The sequence below is a fragment of the Hoplias malabaricus genome, chromosome Y (genome assembly GCF_029633855.1).
Source record: "Hoplias malabaricus isolate fHopMal1 chromosome Y, fHopMal1.hap1, whole genome shotgun sequence".
Classification (NCBI taxonomy): domain Eukaryota; kingdom Metazoa; phylum Chordata; class Actinopteri; order Characiformes; family Erythrinidae; genus Hoplias; species Hoplias malabaricus.
This window is the reverse complement of record NC_089820.1, coordinates 45,343,622-45,362,914: the sequence shown is the minus strand read 5'-3', so window position 1 is coordinate 45,362,914 and position 19,293 is coordinate 45,343,622. Positions and strand designations below refer to the sequence as shown.

General features: G+C 38.5%; 2 protein-coding genes across 2 annotated transcripts; both read left to right on the top strand.

Annotated features, from left to right (window-relative positions):
• The first annotated feature begins 3,732 nt into the window (after positions 1–3,732).
• LOC136679367 (phosphatidylglycerophosphatase and protein-tyrosine phosphatase 1-like) lies at positions 3,733–7,019 on the top strand. Its single transcript, XM_066657856.1, has 4 exons — positions 3,733–4,143; positions 4,287–4,367; positions 4,957–5,148; positions 6,090–7,019. Exons 1-4 carry the CDS (start codon positions 3,970–3,972, stop codon positions 6,225–6,227), a joined length of 585 nt encoding a protein of 194 aa, XP_066513953.1. The 5' UTR covers positions 3,733–3,969; the 3' UTR covers positions 6,228–7,019.
• An 895-nt stretch (positions 7,020–7,914) lies between these two features.
• Positions 7,915–13,514, top strand: LOC136679344 (NADH dehydrogenase [ubiquinone] iron-sulfur protein 3, mitochondrial-like). The gene is made up of 7 exons (XM_066657808.1): positions 7,915–8,076; positions 9,820–9,882; positions 10,071–10,168; positions 10,334–10,483; positions 10,994–11,119; positions 11,226–11,345; positions 13,207–13,514. Exons 1-7 carry the CDS (start codon positions 8,022–8,024, stop codon positions 13,366–13,368), a joined length of 774 nt encoding a protein of 257 aa, XP_066513905.1. The 5' UTR covers positions 7,915–8,021; the 3' UTR covers positions 13,369–13,514.
• Positions 13,515–19,293: the final 5,779 nt, after the last annotated feature.

Sequence of the window (19,293 nt, the reverse complement as noted above, 5' to 3'; positions counted from 1 at the left end):
AGGGACAGAGCAAAATGGCTGGCTTTCCTGCATTTACCATCCACACATCTCAGAGGGGAGCGGGGTGGAGTCACTATCGAAAAACTCAATCAAACTGAGCTCCTCTTCACAAAACGTACACATGCAATAATACATTTTATTCAGTAATTACAATTCCTTCCGATGTATTCTCAGCAATATATAAAATTATGCAATATTCGACGTTGGTTATAAACGGTCCTCCCCCCAAACGAGTACAATGGACTCTTTTGTCACGTGGTTATTGAACTCAATAAAATTCAAAGAAGCTTGTCACAGGGTTCGGTTCAGTTCAAAGAACCGATTCCTTACATTTGTCCCTTTTAATGTTTAAACCACCACCTGATTCACTGATTATTTTTTGTTCTAAATGTCCCCTTGTGGTCATCAGTTTAACCCCTAAAAACATCTCTGTTCTTAAGTATAACAAATTACACTTTACTTACATAACCTCCAGTGCCTAAAGCTGCATTACATTTAATTCTACAAATTTGCTTTCATTCAATATGCAGAGAAAAAAAACCATTTCTATGAATATGAACATATCCACTCCTCTATCTCTACCCAACTATCAGCCACTTACCAAACAAAAACCTTTCCATGCAGGATTCTTTCTTTGGGTTTATGACATCAGAAACCTTGGATTAACTCACCTGTTTGAGACTGCCTTTATAACACAGCAGGTATAAAGGAGTAGAGTCCAACCATGGTATTGTAGAGTTTTGAAAATGGTGAAAATGAGTTACTGTTACAAATGTAAAAATAATAATAATAATAATAATTTTGTGGATCTGAAAGGGAACAGTTTAGTGAATCAATTACATAATATAGTTAACAAGAAAGCAAAGAACAGTGAGATTAAAAAAGTGGTACAATAATAATAAAAAGGCCATGGTTTTGCAAATATATTTACTCTGTTTTGCAAAGAAAAATAATTGTATATGTTTGGCAGCATCGTGGTGCAGCAGGTAGCGTTGCTGTTACACAACTCCAGGGTCCTGGGGTTGTGGCTTCGAGCCTTGCTCTGGGTGACTGTCTGTGCGGAGTTTGTTGTGTTCTCCACATGTCCACCTGGGTTTTCTCTCGGTGCTCTGGTTTCCTCCCATGGTCCAAAAATACACGTTGGTAGGTGGATTGGCTACTCAAGTGCCCATAGGTATGAGTGTGAGTGAACGTGTGAGTGTGTTACCCTGCAAAGGACTGGTGCCTCCTCCAGGGTGTTTTCACACCTTACACCCAGTGATTCCAGTTAGGCTCCAGGCCCACCACAACCCTGCACTCGATAAGCACTTACAGAAATAAATGTATGAATTAATCTTGAATTATGAATGTATAAGTTTTGTTTTTTAACATAAGAAAAAAATCCGATTTCAATATAAAAAAAAACAAGTGTTACACTATCAAATAAATTATTAAAAAAATATTTTTTTTAATAAAATGGAGAGGTAAATATGAAAACCCATGATATTTTGGGGTTCCATATTTTAAGCATTCTGCATTTACTCAACTCAAACCCAGTCCCAAGTAGAGCTCTAATACATGCAGTCCTCCACAATGTCTAAACTTTGGTGAAATCAATAATATACTTAAGGGAAAATTACTTCATGGGTGCTTAGTACTGCATACTACACAGAATTTGGTGCTCCCAACTATCAATTTCAGTTTTATCAGTGCATTAATCAATGCCCTATACTCCCTATTTGGCTTGGGTTCGAATGCTCTTGGGAATCAGTTTTTACCTTAAATGGTTGTTCTATAAGGACGAAGGTTCTATATAGCACAAAGAACACCACAGGAACGATTTGCATGGTTTTTTTTTTCCAGAATGAAGGAAAATGTGATGTAAATGGTTCTATGTAGAATCTTTTTTGAAAATGTTTCTATAAAGCATCAACATGAGTACTTTTAGTGCAACAAGTGACATCAGACTCAGCCCAAGTACTGTTCCATGTAAAAGTCCACATCTAGTTAAGTACAGTTCAAATACCCGGATGTGTTCTTGCTCCACCCAGGAATATCGAGGATGCACCAGGACGTGACTTCTGTAGACTTGAGAGAGACAGATATCCCAGAATGCATTTTGCACAAACCTCAGCACTATTAAATTTTCACACCACGAAGACAGTGACTCAAGTACACCGGCGTTCCAATTACATAACAACTACAGCATACTTGGGAGTTTGTACTCGCGAGTCTAACTCGCCAAGTTTGTACTTTGTATGGAGAAACAGCCAAAAGTTGTCAGTAGGCCTGTGTGTGTGTGTGTGTGTGTGTGTCTCCCAATGAAGGACTGGTTCCCCCTCCAGGGTGTGTCCCTCCTTGTGCCCAGTGATTCCGGGAAGGCTCGGGACCCACCACCACCCAGAATTGCATAAGCGGTTACAGAAAATGAATGAATGAACAAACATTTTACCTCAATCTGAAGTTTGTTTTCATGATGCAAATAATCGTTTAAACATGCAAACTGTTCTTTGTGTTCTTGACTATATAGAACCATTGTCTTCCATGAAGAACCCTTGAAAAACCATTCTTTTTAAGAGTGACTGGTCCAGCCATCATGATAATGTAACATTATATAGTTGGCATACAATGTGGATACAAGGAATATATTACAACAATGATATTAAAGCTTACACCAGCCATTAAAAGAACTGTTAAAATCTGCATTTACATCACCTAGACTCACCACCAGGATCACTCCAGCAGCACTGCTGTGTGATCCACTCACAACCACAACATGCACTAACACACCAACACCACATAAGTGGCACTGCTGGCAGGGGTCGGCAATCTTATCCACAAAGGGCCAGTGTGGCTGCTGGATTTTAGATTTTAATCCATTCAGGCTAGATCACACCTGATTTCACTCCTTTAATTAGTTGATCTCAGTAAAACAACTGATCATGTGACCTCCTGGTTGGCTGTAACAAAAATCAGCAACAACACCTGCTATTTGCGGACAAGAGTGCCCACCCCTGCCTTAAGGTAACATGGTGGTTGTTTTTAATAAGGCATGGCCACTTAATAATATATTGAGGCCACAACATATTATTTACTCCCCACAGTATATTATTTTGTGGTCTCAATATATTATCTCATAAACTCAGTATATTATTTAGTGGCCTCAAAATATTATTCCAAAGCCATAATATATAATTTGGCCTCAAAATATTATAATCACAATATATTGTTTTGTGGTTTCATTATTATTTGGACAACACGGTGTTGCTGCAGGTAGTGTCGCAGTCACTCAGCTCCAGGGACCTGGAGGTTTTTGGTTCAAGTCCCACTCCGGGTGACTGTCTGTGAGGAGTTTAGTGTGTTTTCCCTGTGGGTTTTCTCCAGGTACTCTGGTTTTTGCCCACAGTCAAAAAACACACATTGGTAGGTGGATTGGTGACTAAAAAGTGTCCCTAGGTATGAGTGAAAGTGTGTGTGTGTGTGTTGCCCTGTAAAGGACAGGCGCCCCCTCCAGGGTGTGTTCCTGCCTTGTGCCCCGTGATTCTGGTTAAGCTCCAGACACACTGCCACCCTGAACTGGATAAGCGGTTAAAGACAATTAATTAATTATATTATTTTGTTGCCCACCACATTAAAAACATCCACCATGTCAACTTAGGGGCTCCATATACCTGCTCTGTGGTCCTGGTTCCGACCATTGAACAACGGAGTGAATGGGGGCTAACAAAGTATCCAGAGCAATATACGGACTAGGGTGGGTCACACTGGATCTACACTGTAGAACTATAAAGTGCACCGATATAGTAGAGCTAATCAATGAGATCCTTTTAATGTTATGGCTTATCGGTGTTTGGTTTATGGGAATAGCCCACTCCTCGACAGAAGGAGGCGCTCGCGGTTCAGATGGCGATGTGCCGGTAGTCGAAGCAGAATCACTCCGAAAAGAAAATAATGGACTCACAATGACAGGCAGTCTAGGGTTTATGAAGCATGTACTGCTTTAGAATAACATCAGCCATGTCAGGACTTTTAGCGAGGATTTTATTTTACCCCACGCTTGCCTACAACGTGGTGATGGAGAAGATCTCATCCAGACGGTGGTTTAGCCGCGTGGACCAAACGGTTATTCTCGGTGCTCTGCCGTTCAGATCAATGACAACAGAGGTGAGAGTCCCAAACATTGTCCAACTGTCCTACTGCAGAACATTCTAGACCAAGAGGCGTATTGGGACTAAACGGCCCAAGAAATAATTTCGTATTCCGGTGTTTTATTTTTTTTTATCGTTGTCTCCTTTTACTTGTTACAGTTGGTTCAAATGGAAAATGTTCGAGGAGTGATAACCATGAACGAAGAGTATGAGACAAAGTATTTCTGTAACTCAGAGGAGGTGAGTAACTGGTGTCAGTACAAGTCTCCCCCGATAATAAGTGTATAATAACAAACCTAAATTTGAGCATCAGCAGAAGTGTTTAATCTCAAAATCTTAAAAATAAAAAAACAATCCACTACCTCCACTCTTCTCCAAAACGCATAAACATACCCTGCCTGAATACAGCTGAAGATGTCCACAAGATCAGACAGATGAGGTCAGTCTGTGGTTTTCACAGACAACAGTTTTTTGAGAAGAGTGTCGCTGGTTTTGTTAGAATGTTGTTTATGATAAGTTTGCGATTACAGTTTATGATTAGGGTTGCATCTGAGTAACGGTGAGGTTATAACCCATACTGAGTTATTAGGCTAATTTTGTTTAGTAATTACATATTCATGAACACAGTGATTTACAATCACATTTAGGTTTGATTTACTGGATCAAGTCTTGACTAGTAGTAGTTAAATACTCAACCTACTTTTGTTTTAATTGAACAACACAGTAATTTCTGTGAAGGGTTGGTGATAAATTAATGTTTTGAAATAAGATTTGGCTTCAGTATGTCGTCTGTTAGTATGTTTATGCAAGTTTTTGTGTGTTTTTATAGGAATGGAGAGCAGCAGGTGTTGAGCAGATCAGACTTTGTACAGTGGATCTGACTGGCATTCCCAGTCTGGAACACATTAACCGGGGAGTAGAATTTGTTCTCAAACACCGTGAGCAAGGACACAGCGTCTACATCCACTGTAAAGCAGGGCGTTCTCGCAGTGCCACTATGGCTGCAGCATACCTCATCAGGGTGAGCAACAGATTAACAGGGAGAGGGAGGAAAGAAAAGGCTTTTTCAACCAAATGAACTCTGGTTCTTGAACTAGTTCTATTCAGGGTTGGTGCTATCCAGCGAACCATCCCACCTTTGCACTAGTTTTAATTGGAACCAAGGCTGCGTCACTTTACAGAGCTGCTGTCAGTGCTAACCAGGACAGTGCCAGAGACAAAGATAAACTGGTAGGGTCAGGAAGGTGTCATGGTTCAGCCACGGTTTGCATGTAATCCACTGGGTTCAGATCATAGTGACATATGATATGCATGTGTAAAGGATACCAAGTTCTGTCTTTTTAAGTTCAAACAGAAAATTTTAAAATATGGTCCCAGGCCTGAGAGAATAAAAAAATATATACTTTGAGGTGCTGGCCAAACAAACATACTGAGCATTTACTTGTTTGTATTTGCTTGTTATTATTTTCTGCTTTCAAATCAGATCTTGGATAATGGTTAACTATGTGCTTTGACATGCCATGGTTATTGCTGAAGAGCTTATTATTCTTTAATTCCAGGTGGGAACAAACTTTTATGGTTCCAGAGTCTGTCTGTGAAAATGCAATTCAAAATGAATTGTGCAAATGGGACAATATCAGATTCATATCGGTTGAAAAGGTCTAGGAGGGTGAGAAGAGAATGCAAAACCTTCCTGCCTTCCCTCAGTGGTCTCATATGTAGATTGTGGCTAATGTAATACGCCAGTTTTGATCATAAGTAAACAAGGGTATTGGATTTGTAAATGTATTTTTTAGAGGAACCTAAATAAGTAAGTATAATAACAATTCAAATAGTGCAGCTAAATCAAAGTCATTTCTCTCAACTCTAGAAACTATGTCTCATCCATAAAATAATAAAGTAAATCCAACTACAGTCTGTATTCAGCTCCATATGTGTTTCTCTCCTCTTGTTCTTGTGTAGATGCACTGCTGGAGTCCAGAGAAGGCGTGCAGCATGCTGGCAGCAGTCCGGCCTCATATTCTTGTTCGCTCCGCTCAGCGGGACATGCTAAAGAAGTACCACCAACAAGTGTGTGGTTCAGGGCCAAACTCTGTATAATACTGAATATAATTTCTGTTCAGCAGGCTTTCATTTTGATGTGTTAACTTATGTATATAGGCAGAATGATGTGAATTAATAATAAGAAGTGTGAAAATACATCATGTATAGTCTGATATCATATAAAACACTTTGTTACAAATAAATTAAGCTGTTTTCCTATTTACCAGCTTTTTTCAAATAGAGAATTGATTCTTTGGTTAGAGAATCCTTTGATGATCATTGAATACCAAACAGACCTAACATGAAGCCTAAACCTGAAGATTTTCTCAAGCTGAATATTTTCTGTAGTCCAGATCTTTATACACTGCCAGAAATGTCAGTCATCTTCATTCTATGTCCATCTTGTTGGGTTACACTAGTGAAGTTTGACCTTGTTTTTTGTAATTAATATTATGATAATACACTATGGGCCAGTTTGATGGCCTGTTTTATTACTAGAGTAGTCCCAAATACAATTTAAAAGAAAGAATTAGTATTACGTATATTCTCTCCATTGGATGAATATGAAGTGGATTAATTAAATTTCCTTCTACAACACAGAACTGCTCTTGGCTGGAACATTTTGAGTTTAAGACCACTGCCATTGTAACAGGAGGAAGTAATGTGGGTTCACATGATAGGGACTTAGTCTAACAAACTTAATGACATCAGGTTTGACTTAACAATATCAAAGAAAACTTGATATATTAAGATCATTCTAATATTGTGCAGCATCTTATGCAGAGGTCAGACATTTCAGAGTTGTTCTGCGTCCTATTCTGAGTCCCTTCATTTAGTGTTGGACCTGCATTTTTGTGAGAACACAATTATGAGGTTAAATAGAGCAAAACAACTGCATGGAGAAATATGTGTACTGATTAATATAGTGAAAATGAGAACAGAAGAGACTATAAACTACTCACTTAAAAAAACGATAATGTTACCAATATAGAAAATTCTTCTTAAATTGTTCAGGGTTTTAATAAAGGAACTTTGTAGAACCATCGTTTATGCTCCTCTCGCCTTACACCTTCCTTTTGGGTTTATACTAAACAGCCGCTGACGAGGACGACTACTGACTTGCAGGCTGACCAACTAAATGTTTATAGAGAAGGTTATCGACCAATAACGGTCGCTCTACAGTCAGACCGTCCAATCAGAAGATTTTAGGCTACTTCACCACGCCCCCTTCTCACTCAAGCGAACCAAACGGAGTAGGGGAGGGCGGGACTAGTTTGTGAAAGAGACGCTTCTGGAAGTTCTATGTAAACTCTAGAAAAACAAAATCCCGCACGTTTGTGAAATTCCACCCGGACATTTTTTTTAAGTCTAAAAAAGAGGACATGTCCGGGTAAAAGAGGACGTCTGGTCACCCTATATAATGTTATCTATCTATGATGCTTCAGGCTCTAAGCAGAGGGAAAAGCACTTTCGTTTTTGAAATGGAGGCAAAAAAGTAAGGAGGGAATGAGCTCTATGTCATCTGTCTGCTCTTAGCCAGTTTAAGATTCGAACATAAATTTCAAACTGCTCAGACATGACATTGAATGCTTATCCCTCTCATGGTGTGTCTTCTAGCGGACCAAATAAATAAAAAAAAAAATTAAAAAGGCAGGGACATGTTAACAAGGTTTAGCAGTTCAAAACACTGATTTTCACTGGAGGCGGGTTATAAATGAGAGGAATATGGCTAGCATTGAGTTATTCCGGTGTGCGGTTATTTCTTTATTTTTCTCTGGTGTTCGCCTGATGGCGGCGACATCAGCTCTATTCCTGACGCTGTGAGAGAAGAAGAGCTGAGCGCTGGGGAAGATGGCGGCCTCTCTGGTCAGATTCGTCCGTGGTGGAATTAGTAGGAGCTTGAACGGTAAGAACGGAATAAATCACAACAACGAACGTGCACGACAAGTTCGTGTTGTATACGCTTAAACTTATTTGTGTGGTTCTTCAGCTGCCGTCTTCTCCTAAATTTGTTTATAACCGGTGACCTTTATCTTAGCGCCGAGGCTAAATGGAGTCAGCGGATACATTCGTTAACGCGACGCGGTTTATCAGAGCTGTTATTTCATTAAAGACACATTAACTGACCTTCAGATTCACAGCAGCAACCTGGGGCGCAGTTCTGAAAACGAGCATCTTCATATCTTCTGCTTAGCACCGCTAAGTACCATTGTTCTGAGTGGAATAAAACAACCAGAAAGCAGTCCTTCCTCACGCCAACATGCCAACCTTATTTGTTTAAAAAAGAATTTCTGTAGTTTTTATTATTTCAGTTTCCTATCCTTGCAACAGAAACATAATGATTTTCTGTAAGCAATGTCAAAGTTTGTGCTGCAGTAATGAAGTTGAATGAACAGAGGTGGCTGGATTATCCTTAACTTAATTAAATCTATATGAAGTAGACGCATATGCTTGGTTTTTATATGGTAAAAGATAACTCATGAGCGCACTATGTAGTCAGCATTATGGCTGGGTATTTCTGCTGCGAAACTAATGCATTTCAAAGTCTCAAACAAGCAGATGCGTATTTATTTATTTTTGTGTATTGAATGAGAAGAAATGTTTTAGGGTTACATTAAGACCTTTATAAGGCATTAGGGATTTTTTCTTACAGATAGCATTAAATGTCATTTTGATGAATCAGATAATTTGCAAGTCATCTTAAGGATTGTCAGCCAAAATTTGTCAGCTGATATTATAGAATATAACAAAACAAGTGCAATGTGCACTATAAATCACCCTACACCTTTACTCACAGCCACTGCTATTAAGTCATCCTCAAGCTGGAAGTTCAGCAATTCTATTAATATTTCATACTGGAAAGATGTATTTTTGTCACATGTCACTGGAAAGATCAGGTGCTCTAGGAAAAAAATATATCAAAAAGCATTTAGTAAAATATGGGGAACCTGGACCCCTTATATATTAGTAATAATAATAATAATAATAGTAGTGGTTCTAGCAAGAAATACATAGGTCAGCACAAAGTATCAACCTTATTTAATAATACAATAATTGAAGGTAGACACATCTGTGTGTCCTTCTGCAACGTGGTCTGCCTCTCTAAATGTATGTATTGGTCTCGCTTTATTTGCATTCTGTTGCACAAACACATACATTTACACTTACCTAAAATATCTATTGAAGTCAGTTACTGTTATCTTACTGTAATAATTGATATTGACATTTTAATTTTTATTATTTTTAGCACTATTTTTTATTATTATTATTTCGAACGTCTGTCTGTTGACTATTTTGACTATATAATAAAATTAAAGCAGTCCTCCAAACTGCAGGAAGTTACTGTGTTCCTTGCCCTTATACTCCCATTTGCACTCAGGAATGTTTGATAAATTAGGTTTTTAGCTTTTTAGTTGCATTAAGCTTGATTTATACACATTCTCAATGCAAAACGATGTATTTGTTTTTAATGGGTAGTGAAAATATAAGGGAATTTAAAAAAAATTTAAATGAGCATTTATTTATTTATTATTTATTTATTTTGGACCTTATATGAACCCTTTTTATAGTTATGTATATTGTAGTCTGTGTTGTTAGTACACAAGTTTTCTGATTGCTAATATTTGCTTTCTGCCTCAATATGTCCTAGTTGCCAGTCGGAGTGCTGCACTGGTCCAGAGGCGGTCTGAAACTACAACATCTGAGACAAGACGTGAGTTGGTAAACGGACCTCCCAGTCTGAAAATATTTTATATTATTAATGTTATTGCATATTGCTAGTTATTGAAAATCAGTGATTTATATTGGAGTTGTGACAGCCTTAAGAATGAGGTTAGTGTAGTTCAAGGTAATCTCAGGTCATCTGACTAGCTTTTAATTTAATGTAATGTGTTTTTTCAGCTACGGTTAGGCCCAAAGATGCAGTCACTCACAACCAGCTTTCCCAGTTTGGGGAATACATTGCTGAAATTCTTCCCAAATACGTGCAACAAGTTCAGGTAATGTCCACCGGCAAACTATGTTCTCTGTGCTTTAGCCACAAGAATAGCACAGATTTGTCCATCTTTTATAGCAGATGAAAATGTGAGTTCATCTTTCATAAACAGCTCAACTTTATATATTCAGTCATTTTCCCTGTGAATTTAAATAACATATGTTTTCAGGTTACCTGCTACAATGAGCTGGAAGTTATGATCCACCCAGAGGGAGTTATACCTGTGTTGACCTTCCTTCGAGATCACACCAATTCTCAGTTCCGCAACATGACAGACCTGACGGCTGTGGATGTGCCCACTAGGCAAAACCGTTTTGAGGTCAGAAAACAACTACAATTGGAAACTGACAACCAATTCCTCAATGCAATTCTCACATTTTGAAAAATGTATTGACATTGACGGAACTGTGCTTCAGCCATCACCTTAGATTTCATGGTATAATTTTGTTATAGTTTTTGTTCTTTTTATATGTTCTTTATATAAACTAGTGCTTATCCAACCTATTAGTTTGCGAGTAATATCAGGGTCACTTCAGTTATTGATAGTGGTGTAATAGATCACAACCCAGGGTTTGGATAGATCTTGGGTGTCAGTCACAGATCGGTTCTTGTAATCTAGTGGGACAGTGGAGTGATTGCTCATGCTTCTTTTTTTCAATTACTGATAAAGCATTGAAAATTACTGACTTTATTTGTGACATTGTCAGAATTAAAATCTATGATGTCCTGTTCTCACTGAGAAACCGAAAGTGAATCACCTCTGATTTATATTGGTAACCATGTGGTGTTTGTGTAGCAAGCTTTAAAAAACCTATGTATGCTTCTTCAGATTGTGTACAATCTGCTGTCCTTGCGGTTCAACTCTCGCATCCGAGTGAAGACCTATACAGACGAGCTGACCCCTGTTGACTCCTCTGTCACTGTCCATCAAGCCGCTAACTGGTATGAGAGAGAGGTAAATACTATTCTCATACTTTGCCCCCTTAAAGTATTACATGTCCTATACACAGAGATTAAAATATTTGCATTATGGTTTTCACGTTCCAATTTTGTTTTTTTAGGTGTGGGACATGTTTGGAGTCTTCTTTGCAAATCATCCAGATCTGAGACGAATCCTGACAGATTATGGTTTTGAAGGCCATCCATTCAGAAAAGATTTCCCACTTTCTGGATATGTAGAGGTACATTTTTGGAAATTTCCAGCTTTGATCCATTTCTATGAGAAACTCGTCTCCTGTTCCTCACCAAGTGGCCATTTACCCCTCACCAAACAGTAAAAACCTTAGTTATGGTGTGTTTTATTCTGATGTAGTGAGTTTATTTCTGATGTTTACACTTGTTTCTCACCAAGTAGTGTCCCTTTAAATATCTGACGTGTTAAAAGGCGAGAGCTGCACTCTGATTGGCTGTAGAGCAAGGCAACCTCCCCCACACCCGGGCTGCATTTAAATGTCCTCAGTGGGTGAAATGTAACTAGTAAAAGACATCTAAGCTTTGAAACATGTTTATTGACTTGATTATTGTTTGTGGAGCTTGTAGCTGCCAAACAGAACCGTTTGAGTCTCTCTCGCGGTGTCTGGGTCTGTTAGGCGCTGAAAAAATATGCGCTCTGTTGTGTATTTGTCCCTCCTCCTTGGGTGCGTATCACAATATCTCTGCCCCCGATTGGTCTACCAACTTGATTGACATGTCGTTGGAAAGCTGAGAGCAAGCTACGCGGCAGTAGGTGTGCCATGGCTCTACGGGGATCATATTTTAAAAATTTTTTAATATATTTTTTTTTCGGCCAGTACTCTTGACACAAACATGAGGATTACTCAAAAATGGTTTGATGGAGAGACTCCGATTTAGTCTCGTTTTAAGAGGACTAGGTAAGGTAAGATAAGGTAAGCGCTGCTGTTCTAACTTCGTGTGTGAGCCGCTTGTGGGCTCTTCAGGCTTCGAGAAGCAGCGGTTTTGTCATTGATGAGGAAGAAACCTGAAGTTTGGATTATCTTATTTTTTTTGGCCTTAATTCCTTAGTACTACATTCTAGTTTATATCCTCATGATCCCGAGAGTCTGCCTGTTCGACTGATGTATGGTATGTACTGTCACTAATATTTTTCTGTAACAATTTCCAATAACAGCAAAAATACTTATTTATCAGTGGGATTATATATAAAATGATGAAATCAATGAAAATCAGTGACTTTAAGCTTTAATTTGGTACATTAGCCGTCGAGGCTAAATACTGCTGGGTTTCTAGGTTACATCTATTAACTCAGTCATTTATGATAGTAGATTGAGTGTATGTTACAAAGAGCAGCCAGTAACAAATAGTGAGAGCTGAAGAAGAGAAAATAATTCATACCGTTTTCTCTGATGAGACGTCATTCAGCTACTGGTTGGAGGCTTGTACTCCTGTACTTGTGCTCAATGACGTCTGCCTGTAAGATGGCAAAATGGACGCAAGAGGCGCATTGTGTTAATATCAGCCTCTTGCGCTAATATATCAGCCGATTATATAAAAAATGCCAAAAATCGGCCCGATTAATCAGCCGGACAATATATCGGTCAATCACTAGCTGTGGCTTACTATGAGCAAAGTGGGGCAGTTTGTCGGGATATTCTTGTTTTACAACTCCAAATTACAGGTTGATGCTCGTTTATTTAGGAATAGAGGTATGTCACGCATTCGTATGTCAGCACATTCATTACTGGGCGGCATGGTGTTCTGGGCTCAAAACCCACCTCAGATCACTGTTTGAGGAGTTGGTTGTGCTCTCTCCAAATTTGTGAGGGTTTACTTCAGGTGCTCCAGTTTTTCCACACAATTCATAAACACATTGGTAGGTCTGATTGGCTATTCAGAAGAGTTCAGGGTGCGGTTTAAGAAAATGAATAAAAAAATAAACATTTTCATTACCATCATTTTCAAACACAGGCAACTTTTTTTTCCAATAATTTTGCATAGCGTTTTACCATCTTACTGCCCAACACTAACGGCAGTAACACTAACACTAAAACTAACACAACACTTTTCTGGTTGTACCCCTATCAGGTGCGCTATGATGACGAAGTGAAGAGGGTGGTTGCAGAGCCTGTGGAGCTTGCGCAGGAGTTCCGGAAATTTGACCTGAACAGTCCATGGGAAGCATTTCCTGCTTACAGGGAGCCCAAAGATGCTCCCAAACTAGAAGCTGGAGACAAGCCTACAAAGTAAACCCCTTTATATTCACTCTATTGTAGGAGAACACCTAACACACAGACCTCCCATCATGCTTGCTAGCATATTTATGTAAATATGAGACCACGTTTTCATGACGGTATTTCAGCCTTTTGTTTGGAGACATCCCGAACATCATAATAAAGAGTTAATTTAAAACCGTTGTGTTGGGTAATTTATTTGATTGGGGGGGGGGCTTTGACAAAAACCATAATGCTAACATGTAATGCATGTAGTCTGTGTTTATATATATATATATATATATATATATATATATATATATATATATATTATATATATGTATGTATGTATGTAGAGAACACATTAATTTTCATTTATACAAAGTCAAAATCTGAATTGCTAATTGTTCAGTATATCAAGTATAGTAGAAGTAATTAGTGAGGCATGAACATACAGGACATAGACATGTATTCATTCAGGAAAATCCATTAATACTGTGTACCACATGTCCAGTAGTGACAACAAGACAATGCAGCTCTTTCATATCCAAGGGTTTTACCTTCTAGTTACTAGTATAGTTACTATTTTTGGACATACATGGTTTTCATTGGACAGTAACTATATACAACAAACCCTGGAAATAGCATGTTCAAGATGCTTGTAAGAACAAAAGGGGGAAATCTGTTTCACCACCTCAAGCAGAAGCACCTAGTTGAGTAAGAAGAAGGTCAGAAATGCCACGTGGAGAGCTCAACGACCAATGTGAGGTCTACACCAAGCAGACAGAAAAAACTGAATTTTTTTTACTGTGAAAGCTTTAAGGGTGGTTTTTGTATAATTGCTTACATTTGCTGTTTATATGCATGCACCGCCTTTAATTTTGAAGATTTATTTGTTACATTATTATACAAAATGACAGTCTTGGTAAGTTACTGGTTATTGCTAAGTAACCAAATGCTTATAGATAATTTTTTTTGCTATTGAGTCTTTGAACCTGTTACATATATACTAAAATAGTAACATTTATTTTGTAATCAACTAATCAAATTTGATTTATATAGCGCTTTCCACAACAGAAAGTTGTTGCAAAACTACTGTACAGTTTGAAACACTCTACACATGTACAAATGAACAAATTATCCTAACTTATGTTAACTCCTAAGGCACTGCAGAATAGAACAAGGGTATATTACAGACAAGAGGTGCAACAGAACCAGAGTTTTATTGGTGTCACATTAAAAATAAATAAATAAAAAGATACTGTCCACAAGTGTGAGTGACTGGGTGAATGTTTGATATGAGCTGCTACATTACACCCAGGCTCCAGACTCAGTTTTGCCATGAGAAGATTAAATTAATGTAAAAGTTACAGGAACTGAAAGTCATTTTCTTTCAGGGAAGGAAACTGTAGAGTGGATGTGTAGGTGACACTGGCTTGAACTGGCTCTGAGATAAGTAAGGACAAGTACAAGGCCCTAATGGAGGGAAGCTGGCTGCTAATGGCCCCTGGCAGCAGCTCTGAGATTGGGAAGAGACAGGAACCAGACAGCGATGGAGATAGTGAAGACACTCAGTAATAGCAAAGGGGCAATAGGTCAGGATGTACTCTGAGACACAGTGCTTCATGTGCCAACACTGGAAGAAGTGACTGTTCCATATAATGATGAAATGCCTGCTGGCCTACATCATAAAGTTGCAGCTGGTGGACTTCATAGACTTGTGTGAAAATGTCCACACATGTCCAGCAGGTGGCAACATCACTCAAAATGTTCATCTAAAAGACCTCCAGTACTCCATGAGTTTTGTTTCAGCCACTAATCCTTCTGCCTGTCTGACTTCATTTTACAGAGGTTTTGCTGTGCTGAGGGTTGTCCCAAAGCAATTATCGGGGTGTGAGTCTTGATATAAAAAAAATCGGTGTATAAGCCTCTATAGTGGTGGGTCTCCAAACACCATAAGAGCTGAAGTAATGTTTGATTCAGTACCAGTCATCTAACACCTGAACTCTTAATGCTCTAGTGGCTGAAAGCAGTAAAAACTCACAGACATCCTCCAACATCTAGTGCATTTCAAGATGAGTAGAGGGTGTTACTGCAACAAAAAGGGTTGTGGTAGGGGGATGAACTCAGATTACTGCCTGTGTACAATATCTATCTATGAATTTCCTCAAACTGATTTTAGACTGAGACTTTTATTCTGGAAAATGTAATAATACAAATATTACCAACAACAGTGAGAAATACAGTCAGCAGGTCTGATATAAAATGATTATTTTGAAAATGTTGCCAGATTAAAAGTATCTGCTAATCCAAGTTACAAAGTAAACTAATGAAGAAAAAAATCAGTAAATTGGATGGTAGTAGTAGTAAAAAGTGATATTTTGTTTAAAATATTGTTTAACGACTGGTGCTGTGCAAAACATCAGTATGGACCTCTATTTTTGCCCTCAGTGCAGTGCATAATCGTCTATGATTGTGTGGAAACACTGTTCTCTGGTTTGTTTATGTTCAGCATGCTCACAGGCTGAAGACCAAGCAAGAACTGCCTACTACTGCAGGAAAGGAAATTTGACTGACACCCAACAAGACAAGTACAAGCCTGCTATTTTAGCATGACGCGTAGAAGGGGGATTCACCTGGGACCAGTACCAAAGCAAAAACAGAACGATACATGGAAGTGTGAATATAATAATAATAATGTAATAATAGCTAATCTTAATGCAAGGCCGCTGAGTCCAGTTTAATGCAAGGTGTCAGACTCTCCATCTACTTGTGAGCAGAGCATCTGTGACTGACACTATGTAATTTTTTTACCTTAAGATTACAGTTTCAAAATCATTGCGTGTTGTGGCATGACTTTGAAACTGTAAACTTGTGCCCTTGCTACAAGTGCCACAAATCTTTAAGGTCCTGGGACTGGGGTGAGGAGGTAGGTGGTGTGAAGTACTCAGTTTAGTTTTTCCATGGGGTGGTAAGGGGACAGATTATTACAATTATTATTACAAGTTGTGGGTGGCACGGTGGCGCACAGGTAGTATTGCAGTCACACAGCTCCAGGGACCTGGAGGTTGTGGGTTCGATTCCCGCTCCGGGTGACTGTCTGTGAGGAGTTGGTGTGTTCTCCCTGTGTCTGTGTAGGTTTCCTCCCACTGTCCAAAAACACATGTTGGTAGGTGGATTGGAGACTCAAAAGTGTCCATAGGTGTTAGTGTGTGAGTGTGTGAAGGACTGGCGCGCCCTCCAGGGTGTATTCCTGCCTTGTGCCCAATGATTCCAGGTAGGCTGTGGATCCACCACAACCCTGAACTGGATAAGCGCTTACAGATAATGAATGAATGAATGAATGAATCACAAGTTATTCAATGGCGTGGGAGTGGGGGGCTGCAGCCTGACGGTAGTGCAGACTATGTCAACAACATTTTAGCTTCTTTTAATTCTTTTTGTTTCATTTGAGGGGTAGATTCCTATGGGTGAGCAGATTATTGCTGTGGTTGGGCATGTCCTGTATCCAGATGAAGCAGTTACAGAAGATGAATTAAGAAATATGTAACATGATCAGTGCCCAAAGAAAAACATGTTCTTTGGACAGCGACGATATGTGTTTATGGTAAGGAGAAAATTGTACAATACAGACCTCTTAGATTATTCCACATAACATTAATCCAAATTGATGCTAAGAACAATTTGTTTTATTTGATTGCGCCAAATAAAACAGGCACTTACCTTATAAATTTCCAAATACAATTTAGTGTTCACTTTCACATCTTGCAGAAACAAGCAGCAGATAGGAGGCTTTGTATAGAAGTTATACTTCTAGTTTTTTCAGTATGTGGAGGTTGTGCACGTGTCATGACCTCTCTCTAGTTGACAGATTGAAGATGATGTGCTTGTCATCCCAGATGACCGATGGGTTATTCTAGCAGTCATTAGTAAGTGGTGAGAAGAGGGCCATGGAACTTATTGAAAGTGGTTCAGACAGCTGGGTCCTACTTGCCTCTTATTTGTCCAAAAACAATACTGACCCACTGACAGGTTTGGGGAGGTGTCGCAGTGTTGCAAACCTAATGTGGAACAGCAATACTGTGTTAAAAAGACAATTCTTAAATTTACAACCAGCCTTCCGGCATGCATATTCTTGGAGTCCAAACGTGTTAGGACATAGTGGCAGGACATATTGACTACATCTTCAACAGGTTGTGAATATCTAGGAGATTTTCGATTCTACTCCTTTCTTATAAGGAAGGACAGTGGATATTAAGATATCCACTTACATCTAAAGCCTGACATAGCACTGAACATACAACAGTTAGCTGCCTGACCTCTTTACAGCTGAAGAGTTGAGCAGGTTTTCCTCTGTACTGTGATATCAAACTTCTGTGATCATCCAGTCAAGGTGTTTTCCTATGACGTCAAAATTGGTTCTAAACAGAATCCATAACCAGTAAATGTAATATTGTAATTGAGAAAACCGTCATTAATATTCAGAGTTATAAAAACAGGTTCAAACATTTCTGTTTATAATTTTTAATATAATATTAAATATATAACATTTAATTTATAATTTCTATTTTTAATTTAATATTCTTGAAGAATATGTCTTCGTTTTCATTCCGCCTTTTCTCGGTTTCGTTTCTCTCAGTCTCGCATTCGCCTCCAGAAGTTTCTCGCTTTTGACTTTTGACGGGGGTCGGGATCTAGACAATCATCGGCTGCTTAAGTTAAGCCCCGCCCACCCTTGCTGATTCTGCACACCCGGCCACGTCAGCGAAAGCGCGGCAATCTTACCCTGATTGGAAAAAGACCAACCGGCATATTAATTCACGATTATGTCTTTTAGTAATGCACAGTTCCTCATAGAGGCTTAGAGTCATTTTGCAATCAGGTTTAGGGTGTGCAGAATCTGCTGGGTGGGCGGGGCTTAACTTTAGCAGCCAATGACTAGATCCCGACACCGTCAAAAGTCAAAAGCGAGAAATTTATGGAGGCGAAAGTGAGTGAAACGAATGAAAACGAAAACGGATTTTTCAAGAATATTAAACTTAATATAAACTATTATATACAGAAATATTCTTTTTAAAAACCTGTTTTTATAACTCTCAATATTAATCACAGCTTTCTCAATTACAAAATGACATTTATTGGTTATGGATTCTGTTTTTTGGTTCTCAGACCTCAAAGTTCTGCTGGGAGTTGAATTGATAGGTTTTCGTTATGTTCCTATTAATACAGTAGGTATAAGCATGAATGATGTTTGACCTGGGTTTCTAGTGGATGCACAGTAGTAAGAACTCCACTCTACAAGAATCAAAGCTACACTTTAGCTCTCATGAGGTAAACAAGGAGTGAGGAAAAATACCAGTCTCTTTCCAGAAGAAATCCTGTTTGACATGCTTGGTCTTAACAGTCATGATGTTTCTAAGTAGTCTGTCAGGATGCAAGTTTTGGTACAAACATTTGGTAATGATTTGGTAATGGTATATTTAAGATGGTCCAAGTTTTTCTGCTCATTTTTGGGACAGGATGATTAAAATCCACCATCAGAAATATTATGATAAACAATTTGTTTTGGTAAATTTCAAAAAGTATCCGCCACCAGCTTCTGGGCATATTCAATGTTATTTAATTAAAAATTGTATTTGTGATATTTATTGATGCCAGTTTTTTTGTAATATACATATTTTGCAACATTTGTGATTTTCAGCACTGTGTTTATTTTAGACACACCTTATTTCAAAAATATATATATTATTTTATTTTATGTTATTTTGTGGAAATAAGACAGCCACCAAATAACTAGACCTCACATTATCAGAAATGTACGATTCAGTCAGTTGTTAGATATTGAAACTATGGCAACACTTCTATGCCAGGAATATTTTGGATGTCACCATTAAATGAAGGCATAAGCTTCAAACACATATGGATCTTTTACAATATTAATTGGGGTTTAATCTAGAACAAC

Bases quoted from the DNA above. Each gene is read 5' to 3' on its own strand.
- LOC136679367 (XM_066657856.1), top strand. From the start codon at position 3,970: ATGTACTGCTTTAGAATAACATCAGCCATGTCAGGACTTTTAGCGAGG. The intron at 4,144-4,286 runs GTGAGAGTCCCA...TACTTGTTACAG, and splicing joins TCAGATCAATGACAACAGAG to TTGGTTCAAATGGAAAATGT. The intron at 4,368-4,956 runs GTGAGTAACTGG...GTGTTTTTATAG, and splicing joins ATTTCTGTAACTCAGAGGAG to GAATGGAGAGCAGCAGGTGT.
- LOC136679344 (XM_066657808.1), top strand. From the start codon at position 8,022: ATGGCGGCCTCTCTGGTCAGATTCGTCCGTGGTGGAATTAGTAGGAGC. The intron at 8,077-9,819 runs GTAAGAACGGAA...AATATGTCCTAG, and splicing joins AATTAGTAGGAGCTTGAACG to TTGCCAGTCGGAGTGCTGCA. The intron at 9,883-10,070 runs GTGAGTTGGTAA...GTGTTTTTTCAG, and splicing joins TACAACATCTGAGACAAGAC to CTACGGTTAGGCCCAAAGAT.